The 13,010-nt window shown below is 40.2% G+C and overlaps 1 protein-coding gene across 5 annotated transcripts in view; it reads right to left on the bottom strand.

Annotated features, from left to right (window-relative positions):
- Positions 1–13,010, bottom strand: part of khdrbs2 (KH domain containing, RNA binding, signal transduction associated 2) — a 97,386-nt gene that overhangs the window by 50,691 nt on the left and 33,685 nt on the right. For all 5 annotated transcript variants that reach the window (XR_009673247.1, XR_009673248.1, XR_009673249.1 and 2 more), the window contains exons 3-4: positions 9,603–9,719; positions 1,310–1,456 (exon numbers count right to left, since the gene is read on the bottom strand). Coding sequence is in view for 2 of the 5 variants with exons in the window: in XM_061039620.1 (XP_060895603.1) it covers positions 1,310–1,456; positions 9,603–9,719 (264 nt within the window). In the remaining 3 variants the exon portion in view is untranslated. The remainder of the gene's footprint in view (positions 1–1,309; positions 1,457–9,602; positions 9,720–13,010) is intronic.

The raw sequence follows: 13,010 nt of genomic DNA, 5'->3' as shown, positions 1-13,010 counted from the left end.
CAAAGTGCTGGAGCTTAAAGGGATACTTCACCCATTTGCATTAAGCATTGTATCAGTAGTAAACTGGTAGTATTTTTTAATGGTCGTGCATCCCGCCCTCATTTTCCCCTGAGATGGGAAATCTTTGTATTTCCCAAAAGAAGCTTCCAGTGACGCACAATGACGATTTTTGCGTCACTGGAAGCTGTTGCGGTTAGCGGGGTGAAACTACAACGCTAGTTCCTCATATTTTCGACCACTGAAGCTACAGACCAATCACAGATCAGTGGGTGGGAACTCACTCCCAGAATCGAAACTTAACGTCCGCCATATTGCTTGGAAGCTATGCTAACAGGCTCTATGGATAAAGCCGATAATGGCAAAAATATAAATATAGCGGCGAGACGGCTGCTGCTGAAAGGCCGGTCTTGTGTTTTGGCTGCTGCGGCCACTGCCCGCCGGGGCCCGGCGCTGACCGGCCTGTAGTGCTGTGCATTCTGGGATTTGGTGTCTTTCATCCACATGAGCCAAAAAGACACTTTCTGCCATTTCTCGGCCAAGAAGGCACCAACTTCAAAATGTATTTCACATTTCTACATATATGACCCAATGTCAATACAGATTAATGATTCAACGGGTGAAGTGTCCCTTTAAGTAATTACATAGTATTTTTTCCTGAGCGAAAACACATCAGGAATAGATTAATAACCCTGCATGTCTGCTCCTGTGTTTTGGCAACACGGTGTTAAGTAATTTGCATTTGGAAGGCTTTGAACTGCTTGGCGCCGTTGCAGTATCATCATCCTCCTGGCCCAGGGAGCAGACATGCTTGTAAGAGTATTGGCTCGGCAGAGGAAGAGGCATGAACTCTATAAAGAAGACTCATGCTGCACAACTCCTCTATTAGGCCTGTCACATTTGCAAAGCTTGATTAATATTTACAGCTTAGACTCAGCGAGAGTACACAACATGCACATTAATTATTGCTCAGTTCTCCAGGCTATAAGTTGCTGGAGTCTTGCAAGTAGTTCCATATTGCACTTTAATTGCTGAATACATTATTTTTTCCTTTGTAAGTAAGGGCATGATGTAGTGTTGGGAAGTGGCTGTAATACAGAGGAAAACTTCCACGCTTATGTCTTATTCTTATTCAGACAGACAGAAACTCTGCAGAACACTGGTTTCCTCGGAACACAGATACTGTTTGCTTTGTGTTTATCCACCTTGTGGAGAAATTAGCAAGTCTGCATTAATGACTGATGTGCATAGACGACACAGGAATAGAAATGAGGTGGTAAAAAAAAAAAAAAAGATGAAGTGTTTAACTCACTGGAACAAGGAATTTTTTAATCTCCTCCAAGGCGTGACTCATGCGGGAATAGGCCTCTCCAGGTGGAGCGAAGACTTCAATTAAAACGTGAAGATCATCACTCAGATGGGCGTATTTGGCCTCACCGCTTTTCCTTAACTCTTCTTCCTGTGAAAGAAGAAAGCAAGTGAAGGATTCATGTGCACAAAAAATCACCAAGGAAAACCTCAAGTTCAAATACTTTGAAGACATTGTTGTCCAATGTTTTCAAGAGTACTTTACAGGGTGACGGAAAAAAGCAGATAGCTGTACTCTGGTGAACTGTTTACTTTGTCTTCCGGGGGCCCAATTTCAGAAACTTAAGAACAAAAGGATAAAACAGCCTTTCTTTTTCAGTTTTACAAAAGTTAAAAATAATCTATCAATTTGGTTTTTGTGTGCTTTAGCACTGAGTGAAATTGCACTGTCATAAAACACTCATAGTGAATAGCCAGCTGACATCGGATTTGCAGCCGGCTGTTTCACCAAGCTCATACCGACGTTTCAGAGTACATTATAGTATAAATAATGTTTACTCCAGTCCTGTTTCGTGCTCTGTCACTCTCTCTTTTTCTCTACTTAGCTTCATCCATCACTGTCCTCTTCCGTCTCTTAGCATCAGCCATTGGATCAAACATTACCGAGTCGGGGTAACTTGTTTCTTTTTAGTTGAAGGCGTGTGTGAACTAATACTATAAAGCTTTACGTGAAAAGGGCGGATATCTGCCTTTACTGATGTTTAATCGTAGGCTGTTATAAATAATCTGAAGGCATTTTGGACTCTTTTTTTGTTCTACCTGTTTAAGTCTGCTATTGAGAATACTCGTGTGTCTGATTGCACTTGAACACAGCAGTGGTTTGAGTTAAAGTAAAGTGGTTTTAATGTTTACCTTGTTTTCAGCATCCTAATTTGCATAATTAGCATTGAAGACAAATTCAGGAAGTTTAGTCTCTGGGATATTATTTGCTTTGCAGGTATTTGGTCATAAAAGGAAGCACCTGCTCTACTTTTGACCTGATGATGGTGTGAGATACCAGGTCAAGGTGCAACCTTAGCGTACCATGAAAGTCTGAGCCAAATTCTAACTGCAAATATTTGAAGGAAAGACTAACAAAGACATAGACACATCCAACTTTCAGACCATGCTGCTAGCTGGGTGAAAATGTGCCTTCAGTCAGAAGAAACACTCCTGCTTAAAAAATCTTTTCTGAGAATGAAAAGCTTTTGATGTCACAAAAAAGCAAAAGAAAAACACATCAGTTTTCTCCTTCCATTTGAAGCGTCTCTGTAACGGGCAGTCTCAAACCTGCAGAGACATTAATGAGTTTGTTCAAAGACAAGGAGACACTTGAGCAATCACTCATCACCGGAAAGACACTTGTAAAACATTTAAAGTGAAAAAAAACATTCATGAATGATATGTGACCTTTACTTCACTTTCCAATTCAAGGATCATTTCTGCTTGTCTGACAACTGAAAGAATAACAGATCAGATAGAAGAGAGCGCAGTGAGAGAGTCTGGCTCCAGGGTTACTGTTAGTGAATGTAACTTGGTTAGAAAAATTCACTTTGGTTTTGTTTTGAGGAATGCTCTCATGGCCCAAAACAGCTCAGGGAAATGTTCAAATGGATAGACATCCAGTGACTCAGACAGGGCGTACACTTCAAATAGCCAACCATTCTGATGGACAGTAAGTGATCGGAGTTGCCAAACAAATCTGAAGTCCCTCAGGGACCTCAGGGAAGAATGGCGGTACATAATGGTAGAAAAAAAAAACATGACAGAGGAGATCTGATTCGATTTAAGACAGGAATACAGCAACCAACAAGCAAGACAAATTCAACTAAGAAAGAGACGAATGAGCCACAGCTAGGGAGGCAGCTGAATGATAGCATGCAGGACAGACAGGTGTTTTTAGGCTGGAGGACACTTGGTGGACAGGTGAGGAATGACAAGCTTTTGAAATAAATGAACAGACACATAGCTGTGTCCAAATTCAGTGGGGTCGCTTGCCTGCGACTCATGCCGAACTGAAATAAGTCTACAGAGGATTTTTATGTCACCAGCTGCCCCCAGCTTTATAATTTCTTTCCAAGAATCACCAGAGTCTAGCTACCTTGACAGCTGCCTTGAACAAGCCAACTTGACCTGTCATTTTCATTTAATTTGAAGTTTTAAAGCCCATTTTTGGTTTTTGTATTTTTTAACTGAGCTGAAACTTGGGAAGGGGTTTAATCGACAAAGCGGTTAAACTTAATTTCCCTCTCTTGGCAGCACCTCAATAACTAGTGGTTTGAAGGATTATTCACATTTTGTGCCCTCAATGCCGGTCTAATGTTATGCTCAAACTGCAACGCAGCCACCCACTGCTAGCGGGGTCTGTAGCTTGAGGTTAATGGGCCTGCTCTCCCGGCTCTACAAGCATAGTGAACGGATTGCAACTTGTGGTTTCCCAGCAAGGTGAGATAAAATGTAGGCTGTGTCAGATTATGCATGCATGTTCATGTGGTATTAACCTGCAAGCAGGCTGCAAAGGCTGGCGATGCTATAGCATTGCTAACATTAGCTACATTCCACAAACCAAATTGCATCATTTACCCACAGACAATTTCAAATAAACTGACAAATTTGACTGTTTCCTGATTATTCTTTTTTTTTACTTTTAGACTTATGTTAGTCTGAATCTACATTTTTGTTCAAATTAGACTGGAAATTAGCTGCCTTCAAACAACCCTAGTTGAAACCAATATCTTCATTCAAAAGTGTAATCATCAGCCCCTAAATGAGTTTGTTGGCTGCATTCAAACTAGCCCTGGGAAGGATGTAGGCTACTTGTTATCGTCTGGGGGACTGAGATGGGAAAAGGGAGAAGGAATAATAATAAAGTATGTCTTCTTCTGCAAATGATTCAGATGTCACTCTGACAGACACAAACAATTGCAGTGCAATTTTTAACATTAATTATATACTTCTTCCATATCCCAGTGACATAAAGTGTTGAGAAAAAGTTTAGCAAAGTTTCAAGGTCCCTCCTTCTAATTAGAAATAACATGAATGTCATCATAAAAATGAAGAATAAATTGATTTTTTTTGGCCACTTGGATGCAGTGGTACAAGCTGTAAACACAATGTTTAATTACAGACATTATCACCTTATAAATGTGACATGGTACACTTGGTGGAAAAACAATTCCCCAGCTTCACTTGCAGCAGATATTGAGCAACAGAAGCATTTAGTCGAGGCCCAGGCTTTTAATATGCAATCTCACTTTGACTCTTCAATTTACAACTTGACTGCTTGATCCTTCAAAATGTCCAGCAGCTTTTTCCCAATTTAAGTTAGTTTCGTCTGATTTTTAGTTTGAATAGGTAAAATATGGGTTTGTGGGTTTGCACAGGGTGATCAGGAGGTGTGATGGAAGAAAGCATTTGTTTTTTTTGGCCGTTTTGTGCCCCCCTTGGAGAGACATGACAGTGGACAGAATTGGAAACCAGGGAGAGAGAGAGAGAGAGAGAGAGAGGGGAATGACATGCAGGAAAGGAGCCACAGGTTGGAACAGAACCCGGAGGACCGAGCATTTGTTTTGGCCTGAAAATCTGCTCTGAAAATTGCATAATAAGTCTTTAAAGCACTATTGGTAACTGTAGAGTAGACTGGTGATCCTCATCAAACATCAAACATTGTTATGTGATAAAAAAAAAAAAATCAAATGGTTTCAAGTGCAGATTGAAATTATCCTGAACAAAAGCTTATCAGACTCATCATTTACATTCAACTAGCTATGGTGGTGGAAGAATTAAATGATGGATAATATCAAGCTTTGAATCCTAATGGCAACACAGTTCAACAAGTTAAAAACAGAGAGCAAAGAGATATGAATGTCAAGAAGGTGGGAATTTAGTTCAAGCAAGTTTAAATGGAGGTAAAATGCCAGTCATAGCTTTTCAGGCAAACTATTCAAAAGTTTGTTGACAGGAAAATCCGAGTCACCTTTTAGTCTTTACTCAGGCCCTGAGGGGCTCTGCCTGAGGCGTCACACCGGCTTTAAAGGCTGAAAAAAGATCTGTAACAGTGCTCCAGGCTGGTTTCTAACTGTGTTTTAAAATGAAGCAGGCAAATGGTAAAATCAATTCAACACTGAACAGATAATCTGGAGGGATGTCAGAACAGAGGAGGTGACTTTTTGTCTACCTGTACCAGTTTAAAATGCGGTTGCTGCATAATGAAAGAGAAATTATTCATTCATGGACACAAAAAAAAACAGTCAAGAAGTTTATTTTTTTTTATTTTTCCCTTTTCTTTTTTCTTTTTCCCCCATCCTGCAACTGTAGGGAGTCGAGTGCGTAGCTCAAGGACGCCTTTATGGTGGCTGTTAGGAGGAGTGCCACTCATACGTTTTGATCAGCCAGCCAACCCGGGAGTTCAAACTTTTGTCCTTGCATTACAAAGTTGTTCTCCGCCCTCTGGGAGAAATCAGTTTTAATTTAAAAAAAAAAATCACTCCAAAAAATGTTCAGCAGGCTTCACTTTCCCTGTCAGACAGCAACGGTCATTATGGATCACATCAACACGTGAATGCAGGCATATGATCGTGTCTCTGAGCCGTTTTCGGTACATTGTCAGAGAAATGTTTGACAGCAGGAGCAACACACACACACACGCGCACACACACACACAGTTGCAGATCTGTTACCATGACAACAACAGGCTGGTGTGCTTCATCAATACATATTATTATAAGTTTGCTCCGCTATAAGGAGTCAGGGAACTCAGAAATAAAAGTCTCCCTCACCTTGCAGAGTTTGCTTAAGGTGAAGGTAAACAGGAGTCTGGAGTCAGAGGGGTGAAATGAGGACTCTCTGTTTTAGCTCAATGACTCAGCAGCATGCTCACCTGGCTTATTCTAATGCACGAGGTGAAATATTGACAATATTTCAGAAGAAAACTGATGTATTACCCGACTGCTGGACTGACACAATCTACTGAAGCTCTGGATGAGATAGCAGAAGTGTGCGGTGAGAAAACAATCAGAAAAGTCAAAACTGAGCACAACTCATTAAACGCAGCAAAACACAGCAGAACAAAGTCTGTTTGTTGAGTGTTGTTTTGCTCCTCCTTGCAGGTTAAATGTGGTTATGCGTTGCTTTGGTTAACTGATTATATGCCAGTTCAACCTGACACAGCCTACATATGTTTTTATCTCCATTTTCTGAACCAAAAGACTGCCAAACTGCTTGGCTCTAGTACTCAGATGTAAACAAGCACAGTGAAAGGATAGCATCTCGTTGCATGGAGCTGCTTGGTAGTATTTTTGATCCAGAAAATGGAGATACATTTGTAGGCCATGTCAAGTTGAACTGGCATTTTGACCAGAGCAATGCGTAACCACATTCAGCACGTGCATGTGGATGTTTACCTGCAGAGAGAGACGGAGGCTGGTGGTGATACCCATTTGGACTAGGTCCCCCGTTTACAGGACATCAAATTAATACAAAAAACTGCTACAAAATGTTGTTTTTTTTCAGCACATCTCAAGTCTAGTCATCCAGAAAAGAAAACATTTAACCCCAAAATGTATTCTTTATTTCATCATATGAATGAAAAAAAAGGAACAAATAATGTACTTGATTTTTGATTTCACCTCGGTCACACAACCCCGACAAAGTGTGTCCCCCCTGTATAATGAAACTTCAGCCATTTCTGTATCACAGTGCCTTGTGAGCAGCTTTCACCGATGGCGCGCAGTCTGTCAGACTCGACCTTTAGGTGTCAGTCTCGTCACAGAGTCCTTCAGACCTGCTCAGCCTGAACACAAAATCTATATCACTAACAGAGAGCAGAAAAAAAACTAAATGTAATCTTTACATAACTGGTATGTGATAACAAAATAAAATATGTTAGGGGTCTATAAGTGTCCTTTGTGCTGCAGAGAAACATGTATCACCTTTAAAATCCAGGTGAAACCCCCCCCCCCCCCCATCACTGTGTGAAGGGTATTAGTACTTATTAAATGATAACACCCCTGACTGCATTAGCAGTTCAGTATCACAACCCAGACACTGCATAGATGTAATTAAACTTTTACATTGAAGCTGTTGCTGTAAACATTTTGGCATCTCTTTAATTAATTCTCCACACCTACAAAAAAATAAAAATGAGTTTATGCAGCACATGAGTCAACTGAGTGGACTTAGTGGCAGCAAGCCAAAGTTTTAAATGAACTCTTGCTCCAGCCAAGGAACATTTTTAAGGCACGTCCCAGTGCCTTAAGCCTTTGTGAGGCTGCAGACTTTGGGGCTCACATTTAGGCCAAGCTAAAGGTATTTATTTCTACAAACAAAGCCAAAGAGTCCCTGACTTGACTTTTGAATTGCTTCATAAATTTTGGTTAAATCACACCTTTTAGCAGTACACACAGTAAATATTTTATTAGATGCTATCTTGCATGACAGAAGGTACAGTAATTAAAGTCAGAATGTGCAACATTTCACACATAAATACAGCAGACATCAAGTATCTCCTCTGTAAAAGTCTCGACACAAAACGTCCCACATTCATCCTTTAAGATCAGTGTTTAACAGATGAAGAGTATGTTTGTCTAAAATACCCAATTGGGAATAATTCTTCTATTTCAGGTCTTTGTAGGACAAGTTGCCATTTGTCTCATTTATAAGGAAACAGTGGCGTGATATAAACAAAAGCTCCAGAACAGCATATGATTTGACTTGACGGTGTTTCCAAGGTCAGTCATCTCATTTGATAGATACATTTTGTTTCCGAAAGTAGAGAAGCTCTGAATAACTCAAAACTTTCAGGCACTTAAAACTGTGAATAGCAACTGTCTATATTTGAATGCCAACTGGGGAAACTCCATCTGTTGACGAAGAGTACATGGAACAGTTGAATCTCAAGAATAGCAACAAAATGGATCATGTGGTGTAGAAGAGTAAATGCCCTTGAACAATCAGACAGAGACTATTGCTTGTGAATCGAGGATCTGTTTATTTCTCTTGGAGAAGTTCTTTTATAGCATCCCAATCATCCTGTTATGGGCAATCATCACACTGGGCAATTACATGTGTGCTATGTAAAGACCATTTCCTAGAAGTTTCTTGGCCGAACAAACTGGTCTATTACCAGGAAAGGCTGGGTGGGTATCAGAACATGACCTAATGACCTGGCTAAATTCAGAGGTTAGATAACTATTGGTTTGTGCCTGTTGCTGTCCAGATTGTGTGTTTCTGTTATGATTCAACCTTTCAAACTACAACAGTGGTCAAAGTGGGTTCCTCATCTGCAGTTTCCAAGGTGAACAATCTCACACTCCTCATGAACTTGTTCTCAAAGTCAAATTATATTTTTTTCAATTTTTCCAAACGTGTCAAAGTTTAGACTAACAGACATTGTCTGTCACTTGACACTGTTAAACGCTAGTGACAGCCTACAGTATAAAAGAGCTTAACACTGTCTGCCACGGCTTTTTTGGTGGCTCTGATTCCAGAAGTTCATTTTTCCATTAAATTCTCTCTATTGATATTTCACAAAATGCTGATATCAAGGGACTGAAGCCTGGAACCAAGAAAACCAGCCAACCCAATACACATGACTATAAAATGTTGAGTTAAATGGTACAACACCCAAAGATTCCCAGCCCTGATTGTTATCTTATGTCAATCAATACAATTGTATCTTACAAACATTGATCATTAAGTAGTTATACCAGCCTCTGTGTTATTTTACACTCAAAGTGTTTTTGACTAATTGCAGCTTAAGTTTCACCAAAGAGGTTGGCAGCACTGCTATAGTGTCTCAGTCATGTCCCGGGTCTTAAATCAGAGGTTACAGTATTAAAAGCGTCGTAACTCTATAGCAGCACACTGAGACCTGTTATGATCCAGCAGGCTGACTTTGCACACGCTCAGTAAAGTTTTAGCTCCAGGGAAACACAAGTCAGAAGGATAAATGACTTCGGCAAAGAGATTCATTACTTTGCATTCATAATTGACTATTACAAAAGATGCTATTAAACAACACAAGGAAAAACATTTCCCCCTTCTTCTCGTACATATGTTTGTCAACCCGGAGCCATTAATTCTACTCCGGGTGTTGTTTGTCTCAGTTGCAGCTCAGACGTTGTTGGTTAGAGTCTTCTTCTTTGCTTGTGTTGAATTCAAAGTGTTTTTTTTATTCTGTTAATATTTCCGTTTGATCGAAACCGTACGGCAAAATGAAATCCAGTTTATGTTTTAGCACCAATCAATATCTTCCTTACCTTTTCTTTATCCCTCATGGACCCTTTCCCGAGGATGGACATCTTCACTCCCGTTTCTTCTTGTAATCGCTTCATGGAATTTCCCCGCGGCCCCAGCAGCTTCCCGACAAAATTAAACTGTGACACGGGAGGTAAAAAAAAAAAAGCAATCAGACATCTTATCAATGCTTCCAATATTTGTGAGACGGAGAAAATTATGGAGGGAAAAAGAAAGACAAATATTTCTGAAACACTCTCTTTATGTGTCGCAGGAATTTGAGCCATTTGGAGAAAAGGTTATCCTTAAACGCTGTTTGCTGGCCATTAGTCATCTAATATCAATATAATCTCACATTGCATTCACCATTCATCATGTCAGAAAGAGCTATATCCCAGCCTGTAATAAATCAATATAATTGCGTTCTGTATGTAGCACATTAAAGGTGAAGGGGACTCTCATCTGCAGTCCTGCCTAACACATCCATCCATCCGTTTGCTTGAACTGTGCCCTCGCTAGTCACGTATCTTATTTGGCGTTTAGGGTCACACATGTCGTGAGGACAGAGAGAGGGGAAAGAAAAAGGACAAGGGAGCACGGGCTCAAACCAATAATGTTCCTGAGTCTGTTCTAGAGGTCAGCGCTGAGATAAAGTCAGAAATAATGAGTTTCTTCCCAGTGGGAAATTAAGTTATACTATCCTGATGACAAACTATCAGATTCAAGCCTCGGGGCTCTGACTATCATTTCCCTCTCGCTGTGCACCAGCTAGCGCTCATATTGAAGAGAGTAGCTGTGGGTTGTTAACAGGCGAACCACTGCTGAGATTAGCAGTGATTAATGTGGGGGGCATAGAACTCGTATTGCGACCGTTTTAATGGGTAATTTTTAGGAAAAATATTAGCTAAAGATCAATTACAAGAGAGAGAAAATAGACTTTCTCGAATGCTACTTAAAAATGAGGCTGTCAAAATGTGCGCTACTTCGATACTTTCAATACCATGTGCTTTTAAAATATACAGTCTCTACTACCTGGATGTAAACAAGCACAGTGAACACAGCATCTCGTAGGAGCATCAGGGTTTGGCGGTACTTTTATCTTGATAACGGAGATAAAGTTAATAGGCATCTGAAACTTAAATGTGCATGGAGGACCAGAGGCTGGCTGCGCTAGCTCTGCTAACGCTAGTCATCGTTTACCCGCAGACAACTTTTAATTAATTTTGCTTAAACAGTTTTCTGGGTGTTTTCTTCACTTTAGACTAGTCGATTAGTCTGAATTTAAATTAGTGTTTAACCAACTAGAATTACTAGCCTAGGAACATCCCTAAACTATACCAGCAAAATGTGCAGGTTGGACATTAAAAATGACTAAATTAACCAGTTCTGTGTGGCCAGATTTAATAGATTTTTACTATTATGGTATCGAAGTTCAAAATTCTGGTGTTGTGACAATACTTTAAAATAAACCACGCTATTTGACCAACATTTTTTTTTAACTCTGATGAGTGGTTTTGACCTTCAAATGTTTGCAGTTGGACGAGATGATGAGAGACCACCTCCAGGGCTGAACAGGTGGTCAGACGCCCACCACAACACACTCAGGCCAACCCTAAAATGATATTAACCTTTCTACAAAGCAACCTCTCCCACTGTGGATGAGCGGCTAATAACTTCCCTGCCAGCTGTGTGGCTTCTGCCTCTCAACTCCGACAACTGCACACTCAGCTAGTTTCATGAACATCATTATCATCATGAGTGAGCGCTTACATCCCAGGTTAGGGAAGCGCCAGGGGACATCGAGAGAAAAAAGAAAGAGGAAAAAAAAAAAAAAAAAAAAAAAAAGCATCCCTACTGTCCTTGCCTGTCCTCTGATCTGAATGATTAAGGCACCTTTGTGGATCCTGTCTTCACGCGGGCTCGCTGTGACAGGACTCTCCTATAGCTGGCAGGGAGCTGGAGAGCAGATGGCGGATGCGGATACGTCGAGAATGCGCTCGCTGGGCGGTAGCAGAAGAGTGGCCTGTTTTCATTAAGCTAATGAATGTCTGGAGCCACTCTGCAGCTCCACGGCGAGCAATTTGGGCTTGAGAAAGGGGGCACGGTTCGGTGTTAAATGAGGTTTGAAATGATGCAATGTGCCCCCTGTAGTCTCAACACTGATAACTATGCAGATATTAGATGGGGGGGGGGGGGTGGTGTTGGGGACACAGCACTGGAGAGCAAAGAAAAATTTAAACATTGAGCAAATATTAAGAGATAAAGTGCAGGGATCTACATATTTGTATTTCACAGAGCGTCTATATGACAGAAACTGAAACTAAGAGCTTTTGTGCAGGATTAAAAGTCAAAATAATTCCTCTAAAGTTCTGTACTGTGTACCCTGCAGGACTAAAAGGCTTAAAGCAGGAAGTTTGAATCTGCAAACCTGCCAATGCAGCTTGGCAAAGCCCCTTTTACAAAATACTGAATTTGGAAGGTATTTTCAGGGTATTTTATTGTGTTTCATTCAGTTGCCATATGCTTCTATACTTTCTTGGGATTTAATTTTTTTTTTTTTTTTTTTTTTTTACACATGAAAGTTTGTTTACAGGTCTTTGGGAGTATCACTGCATATATGAATAACTTGTATAAACCATTTATTTGTGCCACAAGATGATGTTGCTTGCAGAAAAAAACCTGTGAATTTCATGCTTTCTGATTGGCTAATGCTCCCAGTACTGTGTGCAAATACTACATTTTGGAAACACATTTTAGTATTTACAATGTCCACACATCAAACATTTTACAACCCAACAGAATTCCCTACAGGTCAGTTTAAAACTCTGTTTCTCTGCTCTTAAATTTGACTGTTTTTAACCTCGCTCTGCTTTTCTGCATGACCTCAATGATTACGTGGGATTTGAAAAAGGTTGATTGATATAATAAATGGTTAGTGGAGAATTAAGAAGCAGATGTGGATTCAAATGAGATTTAAAGTTCAGGATGCGCAAAACATGTCACACATGTGAAAATGATTTTTGTTTGTTTTTACAAATCAAACTGACCACATTCTCTCCCCTGACTTCTCTTTAATGCGCTGGAGAAGGCGCTATCTTGCCCTTCCTTGGAGGACAAACAGATACTCAGCTTGTTGAATGCTGACAGCTCTAAATGATTTATGGAGAGTTCCTGTACACTTGAGTAAAGTACAAGGTGTTTTTACATATCTACTTATTTATAAATTCATTCTTCTGTTGTACTTTTAAAGAGCACCGATCCAACTCTTTGAGTTTCGATATTGAGCCAATACTTCTGTTCTGGGTATCAGAGCGATCTCATAAAAATGTTTTACATGATGTCAAACTGTACCGCGGTTCAAAGTGTTTCATAGCTTTTATCCCAAAGCTGGGAAGTTTTTGCAATGCAGCCCATAAACTTAACTGTCCAGT

This window comes from Labrus mixtus, chromosome 6, assembly GCF_963584025.1.
Source record: "Labrus mixtus chromosome 6, fLabMix1.1, whole genome shotgun sequence".
Lineage (NCBI taxonomy): Eukaryota > Metazoa > Chordata > Actinopteri > Labriformes > Labridae > Labrus > Labrus mixtus.
The sequence above is the reverse complement of the archived record's forward strand: the minus strand, read 5'-3'. Positions and strand labels throughout refer to the sequence as shown.